The following is a 15,886-nucleotide window of genomic DNA, read 5'->3' on the forward strand; positions in this document are numbered from 1 at the left end:
TGAAAAACTGCCCTTTGTGTGGCTGCGTAACTGTGTGTTAAGAAGGATGTTTCTCTCTCTCCTCCCCCCTCCCCCCCCCCCCTCTCTCTCTCTTCTTCGCTCTCTGCCAGAGAAGAAAAGCTGCCTTTGAGGGCCACACTCTGAGGCTGTGGTCTGTGGCGAGGCCGTTGATTGACAGAAATTAATTAAACTTCCTCCGTCCAGTGTATGCGTGTGGTGCGAGACCGTTAATGACTGTCACTCCATTTCCTGCGTGTAGCCCGCATGATTCAGTCCTACATATGGGCAGATAGGATACAGTTGTGGTCGGACGTTTACATACACTCATCATGGACATAAATGTCAAGGCAACATTGGGCTTTCAGAGGTTTCTTTTGAACGGTTCTTTTTTCTAGGCCTGAATTAGTGTGTATACAGGTCATCTGTAATAGAAAAACACATGTAGTTTTCATTAAATACAGGGTCTGAAATACACATACAGCATACCTAGAAATTTAATAGCAAGTTGCACATTCAATAGACACTTCTGGGAACCATCGACAAGCTTCTGGCATAATTCTGGGTGGATATCCGATCAATCCTCTTGGCAGAGATGGTTGGGTTCTGTTAAATTTGTGGGTTTCTTGGCACAGACCTGACTGTTAAGCTCATATATATATATATATATATATATATATATATATATATGGGCTGATGAGTATCCTTTCAGTATACCTCAATCAAAGTGGACGAACAAGCTTTACACTTACTTTTATTAATTCATTTTATTAATGATCATTCAGTGACCATTCGTTATGTTCAGGGTTTAAGGAGTTAATACAGTATTTAGACCACTTTGAATTTGAACAGGCAGGTGAAGCTGTTTTGGTACCTATGTTTCAACAGATTGGGAAAACCAGCTGTTAGCTAGCACTAGTTAACTTAAACCTTTTAATATTAAACTGTGATTTTTCTTAGTTTTTCCACTGTGTTCCATATTCTGCTTTTTCAGTCCTCTCTACAGATGGCCTAAAGCCACCGATCTCTTCTTTTGCTGTCTTTCGCTCTTTGGGGAAGTAAAGAAAATCATAACCTAGGGTTTGTTTTATTGTTGGACGAGCAAAATGTCACGCAGCAGCTTTTAGGCACGGTGACACTATTATGTTCAATTTGGCGGCAGCGATATGATTTGGTCATTTGGACAATAGTGAAGTGACATGTGGTTGCTCTCATCCATGATGTATTGGGAAAAAAAGAGGAGGTGGTTCTCTTTTTTCATTATTTCATCCTCTTTGTGCAAAGTAGCAGTTCCACAGGCAGCAAAAGAGCATTGTGCTACAACCGCCATGCTTGGCAGATGATACAGTGTTGTTGTGTATCCTGTGCAGGCTGAACTTGAACTTGAACTGTCGACAGTGATACTGGTGTTCCCGAAGCTTCCAGTTCATGGTAGGCCTGTGTCTCAGCGATTCTTGGGTCGTTCCTGACCATGCCATTAATGTTAAAAATGAGTGCTTGTAAATGTCTGGTCAGAACTGTAAATGCAGAGAGCTGAAGAACACAGATAACCTAAAAGCCGTTGTGGCACACGCAAAGAGCTCCCGCATGTTCAGCTTTTATAATCACAGTTCAGGGTCATGGTGAGGACCGGCTTAGGGCGGCCAGAGGTACGTTTAATAGAGCTGACAGGTGTGCGCTGTCTAGTGCTTGTGTATCAGTCATGTTTGTTATCTCAGCTGCTGGACATTACACTTGGACGCCTCTTGATTGCTGCAGCTCAACCTGCATTTTGCTGACAGGAGAAAGGCTTTCGAAGAAGATTTGCAGCCTCAAAGCCTCTGGAACATCACACTTAAGCCGAGGATGGGGCCAAATCACACATCCTGGATTTATGAACTTGAGGTCTGTTTATGGTTTGCAACGTGTTGTTTTTGAGGATTGAGATGGTGCAATGTGGAGCATAAGATATTCCACACCAACACAGTCATATAATAATAATAATAGTAATAATAAGTGTCTGTGTTTGTCGAGCACTATTTATAAGTAGCAGCTCAGTGATTTACAAGCAAGTTATAAAATTCGGTAATTAAAGAAAAGCACAATAAAAATTTTATGCACAATAAAACTAAATGAAAACAATAAAAATTTAAATACAGGCAAAACAAGGTAGAAATGAGAAAATCGTTGAAAACTGACTTTTCGTATGTTTCTTATGAGTGTACTAAACCTAATTGGGTAATCAATAGTGGCATATAGTTAAGAAGTAGTAGAAGTAGTAGTAGTAGAAGTACAGTAACAGAGAGAGGCATCTCCACAATGTCTGTAATTTACAGCAGGTATTTGAAGAAGAGCAGAATCTGCAGATCTAGGATCACATGCTGGAACATGAACAGAACGGTCAGTAAGGTGGATATGTGCTCGGCCATTTAGATTAACTATAACTATAAAATCTGAGGCCGGATTCAGAAAGTGTTTTAGGAAAGAAGTTCTTTCTAGATGTTTTTACTTACAAAAAAACTTCAGATGAATCGATATTCTTCAAAAGTGTTAAGAAATGAAGAAAAATGATGCTTCAGAAATAATTCGAAGAACAATTGGTATTCTCAAAAAGGTTCATAGAATTTTAACCACACGATAACCTCATACTTGTCTTATGAGTATGAATTCACTGCATGAATTGAACTGAATATTGGAAAATTAACAATAAAAATCTACTTCGCATTATTTATGATAAGCTGTGAAGATCAGCATAAAAAACTGTTACAAAGGAACTAAATAAGGAAACAAGGACAAGACTTTCTTAAGAGAAGATTGTTTTTGAAGAATTGCATTTAAGAACATTTTTATGATCTGCTTACTGTTTTTTTTAAGATCCTCCAAAGCTACCAAACTGTCTCTGGGGTGGTACCTCACTTTTCACTGGGTGTGTTTTTAGGACCTTAAATCAGCAAACCTGATTTCACTGCATTTAAGGGTTGTTATGGCCCCATACACTATGTGTCAACTCATCCTTTTAATTAATTCATATATTTATTTTTTCTAAACGGGTTATTGAACAAAGATGCACTGTCCTCCTGAGAGTCTCCTGTGAACCTAATGACCATGTTGGATCTTCAGTGGTACATTTTACAGTTTAGGCAACTGTGAAAATTTGAATGCAAATTCTTCTTATCTGGGCAGCCAGTGTTTATTTACTCAAAAATAAATACAAGTAACTTATAAAAGTGTTCATTAAAACATCTCCAGAGTCTAGTATTATGTATAGCTGTCCAGCACCTGGTTTGGCACTGTGTAATTATGTTCAATCAGGTGAGCTGATGACGGATCAGGTCCATGCTCTGGTTTGGGGGCGTCTAGGAAAAATCCAGAACCCATATTTGTTCTTTAGACTAGCTGCTTTCTTCAAATTCTGTGGTTTAAATGGCTTTAAATAATGTGCTTAAAAGGTGCCTTAAACTAATTCACAGTACTGTGCATTGTTTGTACCTTGGTAGAAACCGGTACCGTCCTTTTTATATAGTCAGTATTGAAGATACAGGCAGGGGCACTGAATGGGGGTGATAGGAGCATTCTAAGCGCCTGTGGACCCGGTGTTGTATCTTTTCATGGGGCCCAAAATGTCTGGCAGTGCTCCTGGACACAGGTAACCCAATGCTGTTCTTTCAGTTCAGTCTGGATACAGTATCAAACACAGGCTATCAAATACATTCTGTTATTGTCTGTAATGAAGCCACGCATTTCTTTCAAATAAATGGGTAGAATTTGCAGCGTGAAGCAGATCATTCACACCCTCAACACTATCATACCAAGATTGCCCAAACAATATATGTGTTATTGCTGGATTGAAGCGCTGTTGGTTTCTTTTTTATTTTTTTGTACATGTTAGATCCTCATCTATTTAAGCTGGTCTCATATTTAAGTATAGACAAACAATTGCAAGTCTTGTATGCAGAAGACAGTTGAAAGAAGTTGCCTGTTTAGATATAGACTCTGACATTCTGCTTGATTGCAAGGTTATGGAGAAAGGGCATCCAATTATCTTGTGGAAATCCGGGTGTGCTTGGCGTACACAGCCACCGATGGCGGAGGACGTGATAATGCTTTAATGACGATGCAAGTTTACACCTTAAAGCACGGAAAGGGCAGCGGATGATGGTTTGAAAATCCATTATCCTGCATGAGACGCCACCCCGGTAAAGCTCTTTTGCATATCATTGTGGGGTTGTGCTGCTCTGAGCCTCAAAACACACCGCTTTCTGGATTCAGACTTATCAGAGATTTTTCAAGCACATAATGTTCACATCATGCGCTCCTGTACTATTTGTACTGTGTATTACCTCATATAGCGAGGTCAGCAGAAGCCATTGACCCTCCAGCAGCCCCTGGAAGATATAGCCGCTCTGAATAAAGACTCAGAATGCAGTGCGAGCAGGTGGCCGTTCTCCTTCTCTTGTTTTTTTCAGCCCCTGATGGATTCACCCCCATTAGCCTTGGTGACTCTGGTGAGTCTTTTTTGGCCCTGCTCAGCAAGTGCAGACTAATGTTTTGAAATCAGACCGTTCTGTTTCACTAAGTGACGTCTCATCGACGTGCTGTCTGGTGCGGCCGGCCTGATTATGGGCCGGAATGGATCAGTACCCCCCTCCTGCCTTTAGAACAGGCTGAACTCCTTGAGGGTGACCAGTGCACAAGAGTCAGCATGTCTCTTATCTTAACTGTACAAGAACCGGCTTTGACTGTTTAACCAGGGAGGTGTATTGATTTCTCTCAGCTCTACCGGCGTGGTTTTTACCTTTTACCTTCAGCACAAAGCAGCCAAATATCACAATCTAATCTGTTGACTGACTCGCGCAACATCTAGGTGGGGATTTTAATCAAACCCGTTAGGACTCCTTAGAACATACAGGCAGTGTTGCTGGTGTAAAGGGCAATCCCACCCACATGTGATCTATAATTCAATAACGTCCCACATGCCCTCGCAGTGCACAGAGGAGCTAGCGTATCGGCGAGACTGAAATGACTGAAATGGAAAGGCTAGGCTGCACCTGAACCCGTATGTTGAGCTCATTGGTGTTTGAAGTCATGAAGCGTATGCCGTAGCCATATTGGGTTGCCACACCATAATTCTCCAGAGGATTGCCGCTTTTGGGAGATGGCTTTGGACTCCTTTGGAGGTCTGCCCCAAGGGGAGCTTACTGGTGGGAAAAAAAAGATCCAACGAAGACAAAAATGAAGGGAGGCAGGAGGAGGGGAGGGAGGTTGGAGGGAGAGAAGTGAGTGTAACCCAAGTACCCCAGCCGGGGCTTTATGCAAGGGGTCTGCTCGTGTTTTTACGAGCCTGTGGTTAGACCAAATAAAACTCAGTGGAGCAAGAGAATCGCTGCAAAAATCACGCTCACCCCTTTTAATAATGTCACCCTGACTTTGTCTCTTGAGCAAGGAGAAAGGGGAGACGACAGCCATGCATTCTACCACGTAGGACCCTCCGCGGAGAGAAAGGGAGATGGGTAGAAATGAAGGATGGGCTTCTGAAAAGGAGAGGGCTTCGTTTCCAGGGTTTCAGACAAAGTCTTCATGTAGATAAAAGGCACCTCTTCAAAAGCCATCTGTGAAAGTTTCTCATTGGGACTCCAGACGGGCTCCTGACTTGGCCTTGTCCGTTTATCTGCGTTTTTACAATCAGTGCTTGGCCCCCTTTTCTGTTTGTCAGTGCACTTAGTTTAGGAACAGCTTCAAATAGTTCAGCTAGCTTATTAGGAAGTGAGTCATGGTCACCCTTATTGAGACCTTCCACCAATTCTTTGCAACTGATGAGAGAAGTTGAAATGGCCTGAGTTCTGGTCTTGTTTTCCGTTGAAAGCGATACAGTGGGATGAGGATTCATCAGACTTTTCCGTGCCGTCTCCTCGGCAGTCTTCGATGTCCTCGTGGTGTTCCCAAGCACTCCAGCAGTTCCAGCACAGATCGCACCCTCCGGCACACACCGAACGCACGCGATCTCAAGTTCCCAATTTGGCGTTTTGTGACGTTGCCATGGAAATGCACGAACAAAGGCAGGATGCCGGCATCCCCGTGGGGAGCGAGAGTTGAGTTGTGCGACTGCTCTTGGACAGGCAGCTTTACGCTGGTGTGAGCTACGACATGACGCAGTGGCGGATCCCATGACGGGCCTGCGAGCCGGGCCGGAACACGCATGTCAAGCCGAAGGACAGGCTGCCAGAAAAAGAGGGCTTTGTCTAAATTTGGCCGCACGTAAACAGTGCAGACCAGTTACAACCCCGTCACACCCCGCCTGTCTTGTGTCTCCCTAGTTCAGCAGCTTTGATTTTTAAGGTTTTGCAGTCACACATTTCTCACAGAAGCATTTGTGACTTGATCAATCATTAATTCCAAGGCTACCAGTTATAGAAACTCACAGACACACATACATTGCGTCGTAGGTAGAGAGTGGGGGGAGAAAAGGTGGAAAATATGAGCTTCATCATCTTTGTCGTTTTTCCTGTGTTTGCTGAGCATGCCATTGATTTCCTGTGTTATTGTGCTTGCGACTGTCACTCATTTTGAGTAAACCTACACCCGCGTGCCAGAGGACTATTGTTCCAGACATGTACTACATGAGAAGAATTCCCCTTGTTTGTCATTTTCAGTCAGCCGTTCAAAAACCCTGCATTTGATAAAGGATGACACAAACTCCCCCACACGCGTCCAACCTTAAAACAGAGAAAGGAGGCACTCTCCTCTCTTCTGCATGGCTGAGAGACCTGCATTTTGTTAGAGGATGAAAGGATGAAAGCGGTTCCTCTGTGTTTAGACGGGTGCGGGTGAAATGTGAATAGTAGTCTTCATCAGATGTGACAAACAAATAGGTTCAGATTCAAGCTGATTGATTGATAAATGGATTATGTAAATGTAAATAAAACACTCAGATCTAAACTTTAGCATGATAACATGCTGTAACACTGAAAAGTAGGAGATAATGGGGGGAAAGAGGAATTCCACATGCTTCTCCAAATTCCTGCATAGTTCAGTATTTAAAAAGGTCCTTCAGAGTGATTTGGTGTGAAATGGTTCATTGTAGCGAAGTGTATGCTCTGAGGTTTTCTTTACAGTAGTAGTGAATGAATGCAGGGGTCACAGTGTCTTCAGCACAAATGTAGTCAGTTTATTTCTTATCCCACCAGTAAACCTCTGTGTATCTTCCGAGTTTATGTGTGTAATGTCGATAATTGTAGTAAATCTGAAAGAGACACATTTTCCGTGGGGGCAACCCTAACAAATGTCCAAAGTATACCATTGCTCTAAAGCTCTACACTCTTGAATAAAAAGCTTTCCACAGTGCTGTAAAATAACCACTTTTGGTTTGCTAAAAAGCTTTGGATTCTTGGAGGGAATCCTTAGTTTGTACATTTTCATTAGTTCCAGTAGATGTCTCATTGATCACAATGTTACGGTATCACAGTTACGGTTGCAGCGGTAACCGGTTTCATTGTATACCACGGTATTAAAATGCATGGTTATCATACCATGGGCGTTTGCTTATTACCAGTACTAAAGAAAAAAAGAAAGCCAGCTAAGAATGTCACCCATATATGCACAGCTCCGCTCCTCCTCGGCCGCACCTCGGCCACTGGCGCCACTCTTAAGCACACAGCGGCAGATTTAACCATCCTCCATCCCCCTAAAATCTAAAAAACTAAAACCAGCAGTGTGGGACTACTTTTAAAACTTACAAAACGAATGTGAGGATGGGTAACTCATTTGCAAACAATGTGGACGTAAAGGTTTTGCATAAATATTAGTCATATCAGCATTGTTTGATTAAAATCTACTTGAATCCGCTTCATTTTTTACTAGGTGTGGGTGATTTAGTAAAGAAAATACTAGATCACAACATTTTAAACCATTTTTGTAGGATTAGCTATATGTATCACAATATTTAGAAGAGGAGACAAAATGCACTGCACCAGTAGTGGCAGATTTTAACAACTGCTGTCTAAATACAGTCAAATTCTTACTGCAGTATTTGTTTTAATCTGCTGCCCTTCATCCAATTAAAGAGGACCAATTATGCTCCATTTGAATTGGCTTAATATCCAGTATATGTTCATAAAAAGCACACTCTGTATTGCAACATCAAAATGTGTAGCCAGTAGCCGCTGATATCGGCGGGTATCTGAATATTTTCAGACCCCTAAAACCAGTATCAGCTTTGGTGAGCAGTTTGCATATAAGTCGAGCCCTAGTTCACATAAAGAGCGCAGTGTTTAGGGTTGTGTGTGTGTGTGTGTGTGTGTTCCCGTGTGTGAGGTGAGAGAGACATTCAGAAGATGACTCATTACAGGGTGGAGTCGTGGGAAGAGCAGAAGTGTCAGCGGCTCTTCGAGGGCACTGTAGCATGTTGGGCTTCATTAGTGCAGGACTGTCGAAGTGAAGCGATATGACACATTTCTCTGAAGGGATTAGAGAAGAATTTGTTTGACTGATCCAGTAAGTGCTCTTTGTTGCTGTAAGGCTTTGGCCTCGGGTGAGTTCTAATTGAAGCCCAGTGATGCTGCGCTTGAGGCATGTGGCTAAGCAGCGGCGGTGGCAGGGTGGGGCTCCGCGCATTTAAGCCTGTGCGTAAGTGTGTGTGGTGATGTGTGTCTGTCTGTCTGTGTGTCATTCTCTTTCACTTTCCACAAGCAGAAACATAAGCTCAGCACCTATGAGTCACCCTGCCTCTTTTCAGAGAGGCGTAATCAGACACAGGACGAATTGCCAGCACCATCTATCGCTCCATTCTGAGGCCCTGTTTAGGCCCAGCTCAGGAGGTCCCTTCAAAGGTGCCTGTGAAATTACACTGCAACCAGGCTGATAATCACATGCATTGTATCAGGAGCCATGTATGTGGGAGTCCGTCAGGGTGAGAGATTGGCATGGGAAGCCTCTATTGAAGCGAGTCAAAACAAAGCAAAAAAAAAAAATAGGGCCGTAATTTTTCATTAAGCTCCTCAGGATGTTTGTTTGTGTGCTGCTAACTTTTCCATGGCTTTAATGGACACGGCATGAACGGGCTCTTTCATGTGGGGAGGATTGGAAAAGTCAGCGGAAAAGCAAACACTGGCTTGGCCTGGAGCGGCCACACGTGTGTAAGCGGGGCGGTTTTGGAGGTTTTGCGATGGCTGTGCATTTTAAGGAAGCCAGTGTGGTAAGGGTGTGGTGTTTCTGGGGCTTGGTTGTTGTTGTTGTTGTTGTTGTTTTTATTTTTTTGGATCGATTAAGTCATTTCTTTTTGCTGCACACGTGTGGACTGAGTGCAGTTCACCATGGGTCTCATCTGGGGTCTTGTCAGGGATGCTCAATACACAGAGTTTAAAGTTATAAAGTTTGCCAATAACCGACATTCTGAAATTTCCTAAAATATTCCATTGCTCCACAGCCGTCTGAGATGTGAGTGTGAAGAACTTTTTAAACTTGAAAAGAAGTTTCTGTAATTCCAGCCAACTTCCAGTGGTTCTAGACTTGAATTCCTCTGCTTGGTAAGCAAAGATATAATCAGTTTGCATAGCTTTCCCTTCACACTCAAGTAAAGGTGTTTCAAATGGTGCTTTGAACGATGCAGTTGAAGAACATATTTGTTTTAATAAAGAACAACATTTTTAATAGAGATTTATGAGAAGTGTTTTTTCTATGCACTCCAAAAAACTCTTCATTTAGTTATGGGCATACCATAAAAAAATATTTTTTTAACCTACACAAATCTCCTGTGACAAAAACGCAACAAAATTTGGCCAATCCCACTCAAAATAGTAATATTCCCCTAAACCAATACAATTTCCTTTACTAAACATTACTACACTTAACTAAACTAATACAGTTAAAATCATAAACTTTTAATAGTTTATTAATAACAGCTACCATCTTCACAAATGCTGTGTCGAAACACGTCTCAGGGTTTCAAAGGAGTACCACAGTGGTTTGGAGTCTTGCTCTAAATATTGGCGTTCATGTGATCGCTGGAAACGAAGCTTCATTACGTCACTGAAAGACATTCACGTTTCAAAGCTGAGGCGTTCCGCTGCAGACCTGAGTACAACTAGCTGAATATCAAATATAATCTCACATGTGTATGAAATAAAATATTTTAAAAAATCAAATATAACTGCATATCTGCGAGTATGTAGCATGTTGGGAACGACTACACACTGACAGTGCGTAAAGGGGGAGGCACAACCAATATGCAAATAGAGATGCACTCCCAAGCCCCAAACTGTCAGTGGCCAATGATATTAGATGCAGGTATGGGCATGGTCAAGTCAGAACATACCTTGCGTGCGGAATTGCTGAGATTTATGCTAAGCTGATACTAAACCTTGAAAAGATTCCTCACACTCACACATGCTTTTTCTTTTCTTTTTTTCTCTTTTTTTTTTTTTTTTTTTTTTTTTAAATGGCTCTTTAGCCATTTCTCAAAGAACCCTTTTTAGGCCTTTTATTAATATACACTCTTAATATAAACACCTGATTCATCACAGCTTCAGAAGCATTTAAATATAAGAATCAGATGGAGAATCAGATGTGATTAAGGCTGCAATGAAGTTCAAGAACATGGTGGTAGAAGATGTGGAATTATGTGCTGCAGATGCTTCAGACCAAAGCCTTTTTCTACATTACTGTCCTCTGTGTCTTGAAAAATGTTAGCATTGCTTCTACCTTTGAGGAGCCCTCTCTTTTACGTAGCTTCCCTCTCTTTCTTTTTTTAAACCTATCAGCAGCCTCTTCCAGTAGGATTAGCAGAGTGTGACTGTACCAGCAAAGTGGCTCCCGCTGCTAGCTATAGACCCACACTATAAACAAGCAACAATCAAGAGTATTAAAAAGAGTTTATCCTGCTTTTGTCTGAGTAACTGTCTCTATGTTACTCCATGGAAGCGCCAAGAGCGTTAGTGAGGTCAGGATGTTGGATTATCATCACCCCACCTCATCCCCAGCTCTCCAACTCATCCCAGAAGTTTTGGATGGAGCACCATCATCATCATCATAATTCCAGAGAACACAGATCCACTGTTTCACAGCTCAATGCTGGGGGGGACTTTATACCCCTCTAGCCCACGCCTGGCATTAGGAATGGTACCAGTAGGTTCATGTTTATGTGCTCCAGAGAGTCATATTCATATTGTTGGGATGTCTCTACAGGGGCTAGACAGTCTGTGTGTTGTCAAGTTCATGAAACCAGTTTGAGAGGTCTTTTGCTTTGTGAAGTTGCCAGTAGAAGGCAGGTAAATTGTACCATTAAGGAATGCCCAAAGTGTGCCAAGAAACCTTTCCCACACCATTACACCACCTCCACCAACCCTTTACTGTTGACACAAGGCAGGTGGGGTCCACTGTTTCATGCTGTTGACGAGCCTGTGCTGAGCCTGTGCTGAGCCATTGCAGCCTCAGCTTTCTGTTCTTGGCTGAAAAAAGTGAAACCTGACATGGTCTTCTGCTGATGTAGCTCATCCACCTCAAGTTTGGACGTGTGGTGCCTTCTGAGATGCTTTGCTCACCACTGGTTAACTGAGTTCCTGTAGCAGTTCTGTCAACTTGAACCTTGCCATTCTTTTGTTGAGAACTATCATCAAAGCATTTCTGGCTGTAGGAAAATTAATTTAAGTTTATTTGCAGCTGGATACATCTGGCTGATGGATTGGGTGTGGGTGGTTTGTCCTGGATTGCTGCTTTTGCTGTCAAATTTGGGCACATTCCAGCCCATTTGTTCCTCAAAGTGGAGAGGGCTTGGTTGTCCCGAAACAATTGCCATTCCCTGAGGCAAATTGAGTGTAGCACGAACACCCCCTGCACTCCACCCCCTGCACTCCACCCCCTTTTATAACTTTAAATTCCTCTCGTCTTTCAAAGGTGGTGGATCCGATGAGCATGGGTGGGCCCATGAATGGTGCTTAACGACGGCACGAAGGCCAGGGAGACGCCACTAGTTTTATCAGCCCGAGAGGCAGAAGACTTTATTTCTTTTCTTTTTTTTTTTCTTTCCACCAAATTATGTCTTCATTGAGTCTTCAGGGAAGAAAAAGTCAGACCCTAACCGCCCATCTTTCAAAGGAAGGCCGCATTATGAAGTTTCTCACGGTCAGGTTACTGTAATTTGGGTTTTATGTGACTTGCGCTAAGACACAGTAGGAGGCTTTTGTCTGCGTGCTGCTTTTGTGAGACCTCGAATGGCCTTTGAGAGTGTAACTGTAAAATAGTTCCCTCTTTCAGTAACATGAACAAATATAGCGCCTTTCCTGGCTTAGGCGGGGTGCAGCCCGACATTTCCTAACCATTTTAGGGAAGGGATTTTCTAACGGATAAAAGCCGAGTGAAACGGGGCTCCGGAGACGAGAGGATGAGGAGGAAAAACGGGATGAGGAGGTAAAGGTGTGAGATGAGGAAGCCCAGGGAGTCATTTGTAAAAGAGGCGTTTGTGACTGTGTGAGATGTGTGTATTAGTGTTTGGGTGAAGTGTGAATGTGTGTGTTGTTCATAGGCAGTGTGTGTGTGTGTGTCAAGCGAGGGAGCGAAGGGAAAGAAAGAGAGAATTAGCAGCTGTGAATTGGGATGAGGGGATGAGATCAGTGGCTGGTCCCAGGCTGAGTAGCTGTGTGTGTGGGTGTGTGTGTGGGTGTGTGTGGAGAGAGGAGGGAAGTGTGTTGCGGGGAGGAGGCTGTGCATCAGTGCTGTTCAGATCCTGATGTGATAATGGGGGTAATAATAGCAGCCCTGCCACCACCCATCTCCCACCACATCACTCTTTCTGCCATGTCTCTCTGTCTCTCTCTGCCTATGTTTCCCTCTCTCTCTCTCTCTGCCTATGTTTCTCTCTCTCTCTCTCTCTCTCTCTCTCTCTCTCTCTCTCTCTCTGCCTATGTTTCTCTCTCTCTCTCTCTCTCTCTCTCTCTGCCTATGTCTCTCTCTCTCTCTCTGCCTGTTTCTCTCTTTTTCCTTTCTTTTTTTCTTCTCTTTCTTTCTTCTCTCTGTCTTGTCTTTGCTTCTCTCAATTTCCTCTCTCTCTTTCTCACTCTTTCCTTCTCTCTCTCTCTCTCTCTCTCTCTCTCTCTCTCTCTCTCTCTCTTTCTTTATTTTTCTTTCCTTTTCTCTCTTTCAGTAAACCAACTTTGTCTTTTTCTGTCTCTTTTACCTTTATCGATTGGTCAGTCGGCCTCTCTCTCTCTCTCTCTCTCTCTCTGCCTATGTTTCTCTCTTTTTTTCTCTCTCTCTGCCTATGTTTCTCTCTCTCTCTCTCTTTCTCTCTCTCCTTCTCTGCCTATGTCTCTCTGTCTTTCTCTCTAGAGTTCAGGGTCTGCTTTGCTCCTCTTTGGTCTGGTACAGTTTGCTGTGCTGACATTGCCATCTTATAAGAACTTACACCGTGGGAGTTTGTAGTGACCGTCTTCATGTGCCTCAGATGAAGCAGATCTGGTCTGGTGATCATGCTGCAATACAGAAGTCGAGCTGATCTACCAATTTATCTCCCACCTGCCCACCCCCGTCACAGCACAGCCATCATACGAAGTCTACATGTATACTGCCAAAGTGTGTGTGTGTCTGTGTGTTTCTTAAGGACATTATGGAGCACTGTGAATGTAAATGATAGGAAGTACATGGTACGTCATTCTTTCTCCATTATCAACATCATGAAATCACTGCAAATGCTGTCGGCTAATGGCTGCAGCAAAGTTGCTGATGGCTAGTGCTGAAGGAGGTAAGGAAAGAAGGAAACTCGATCCCTGGTAGATATAGATGCTTTCTCCAGTAATCAGGTTAGGCCTGATTTCCATACTGTGAGATCAATGGCGGCATAAACGCAAGTTTTCCCAGCACTTAAATCCCGCTGTGCTCCTGCCCTCCATTTACTGTCTCTTCTCCATGAGCGATTACGCAGGCTCTGCTTTACGAGAGGGGAGAGAAATATGATTTTCCTCTTATTTAGACGATTATCAGAGGGGGGCTTCTTTTCAGGCAGGGAGTTTTAATAAGCGCGACCTGTTTTTTTAATTTATTTATTTTTTCCTTCCTTTTTCCTCCCCCTCCCTCCTCCTTGCTTTCATTTCATTGCGACTTCGGAGTAGTCCTCCAAACTCCCCGCCTCGTGCTCAAACGCACCGCTTTCTAATTCTCTTCAAAGTGAAAAGGAACATCTCCTGGGTAACTTTCTGATAATGCCACAGGGCTCAATGGTATTAGGTTTTAATGTCATTTAGGGCTTATGAAAGTGGAGTCATTTTTGGGGTTGTTTTCATTAAAGTCTGTGATTACAGCATTGCAGGCCCAATAGGAACTGTATGAAATTATGGCGAATCTTTGTATCAGTTCCATTCAGGCTGCATAGGGTGCAAACCTGTGTAGTTATTGTGTACTTACCTTGCATTGTTTACGGTTAGAGCAATTTGAAAGAATGTATGTACGCAAAAGCAATTCCAGGGTTCCCACACGTCCTGGAAGCCCTGGAAAATCTAGAAAAACCTATTATCCCAGTAATAAAAACTCCTGGAAAATGAGAAAATTGCTGAAAATGCCCTGGAAATGCCCTGGATAATTTGAGCTTTTGAGCCATTTCTGAGCCATACTTTAGCTACCGATGCCCTATTTATTAAAGTTTGTTATTTTACATTTTTAAAAGGATACATGGTGTCATGCCTTACAGTGTTTATAGTGTTATAAATGGATGAATAGGAAAACTAGACTGTCCATCTGTCCACTCTAAACCCAATGATCATTACATTTATAAAAAAAAACATAGAAAAAGCATAGAAGTCCTGAATGTATGAATGCTGGATGTTTTGGAATAACGGTATTCCACATTTTTCCTATTTATTTCAGTTAAGTCCGGAGCAGCTGGTCCTGCTGCTTGAGTTTCTGTTAGAAGAGGCGGAGCTGAGTGTGTCCTGCCTCCGCCTGCTGCAGACAACATACAGCCTGAGGAACCAGGATGCTGAGGTAAAATCTTGCACACAGCCAGATCTACCATATATACTGACTATATATACTTTCTTTATCGTATTCTTCCCCTTGTTCTTCCCCAATGCTCCACTTAACACCTGTTTCTCCGATACATGTGAATCCAGCCACTGCCTCTTCTTAAACTGCCACTAAAGCTCGGCCACACCAGCTAATAGATGCCTGTGTCGGCCAACATCGCCTTAAGAGTGATGAAGGGAGAATGCGCCATCTACCCACCCAGAGAGAGCACAGTCAGTTGTGCTCTCTTGGACTCTGGTCGCTGATGGCAAAGCGGCATGACTCCGAATTCTAACTTGCGACCCCTGGGCCATAGTGGCCACAGTATGCTGAATATATGCAACAATTAATAGTAAAGCTTTTCTGCGATTGTGTAGATGTTAACCAGGTGTAATTCAAGAAAGAAAGACGGTGGTGTATTTTGTGGCATGACCAAAAACAACAGAAAATAGACATTTTACATGCTCACATTTTGTATACTCATGTAGGGACAGCATAGTACAGCACAGATCAAATTCACAATTCATACAATTAACCCAGGGAGAGAAGGGCATTGTTAGTTTTTTACATTTATTTATGTATTTATTTATTTATTTGAATGTAAATCTTCTTCACAGACCTTGTTGTTCTCAGCACTGGTCCGATACACTGCTGCAACCGAAGGTGACATCCTAATCACATTCACTTTAGCTAATCACATTGCTCCTCTGCTTCACCTGCAGTGCGTCTCGTCCCGTTTCGTCCCTGGGTGGGCTTCTCAGCTCAGACAAAATGAGCAGCTTCCCTAAAATACAGTCTGGCTGTGTTCATATTTGGAGCCTTTTAAGTTCTGATTATTAATGAAAAAGCACCCAGAATCTACCTCTTTGGTTTAGAAAGTGAATAGACCTTTGCTCTCCCTTCAGAAAAACCTGAGGAGCAAGTT

At 42.8% G+C, this 15,886-nt stretch overlaps 1 protein-coding gene across 1 annotated transcript in view; it reads left to right on the forward strand.

Moving 5' to 3' along the window:
- aopep (aminopeptidase O (putative)) overlaps nucleotides 1-14,935 on the forward strand; it is a 105,433-nt gene extending 90,498 nt beyond the window's left edge. The window contains exon 13 of the mRNA XM_072681851.1: nucleotides 14,824-14,935. Coding sequence (XP_072537952.1) covers nucleotides 14,824-14,855 — 32 coding nt within the window. The 3' untranslated portion in view covers nucleotides 14,856-14,935. The remainder of the gene's footprint in view (nucleotides 1-14,823) is intronic.
- Nucleotides 14,936-15,886: the final 951 nt, after the last annotated feature.

Source organism: Salminus brasiliensis, chromosome 6 (assembly GCF_030463535.1).
Source record: "Salminus brasiliensis chromosome 6, fSalBra1.hap2, whole genome shotgun sequence".
Classification (NCBI taxonomy): domain Eukaryota; kingdom Metazoa; phylum Chordata; class Actinopteri; order Characiformes; family Bryconidae; genus Salminus; species Salminus brasiliensis.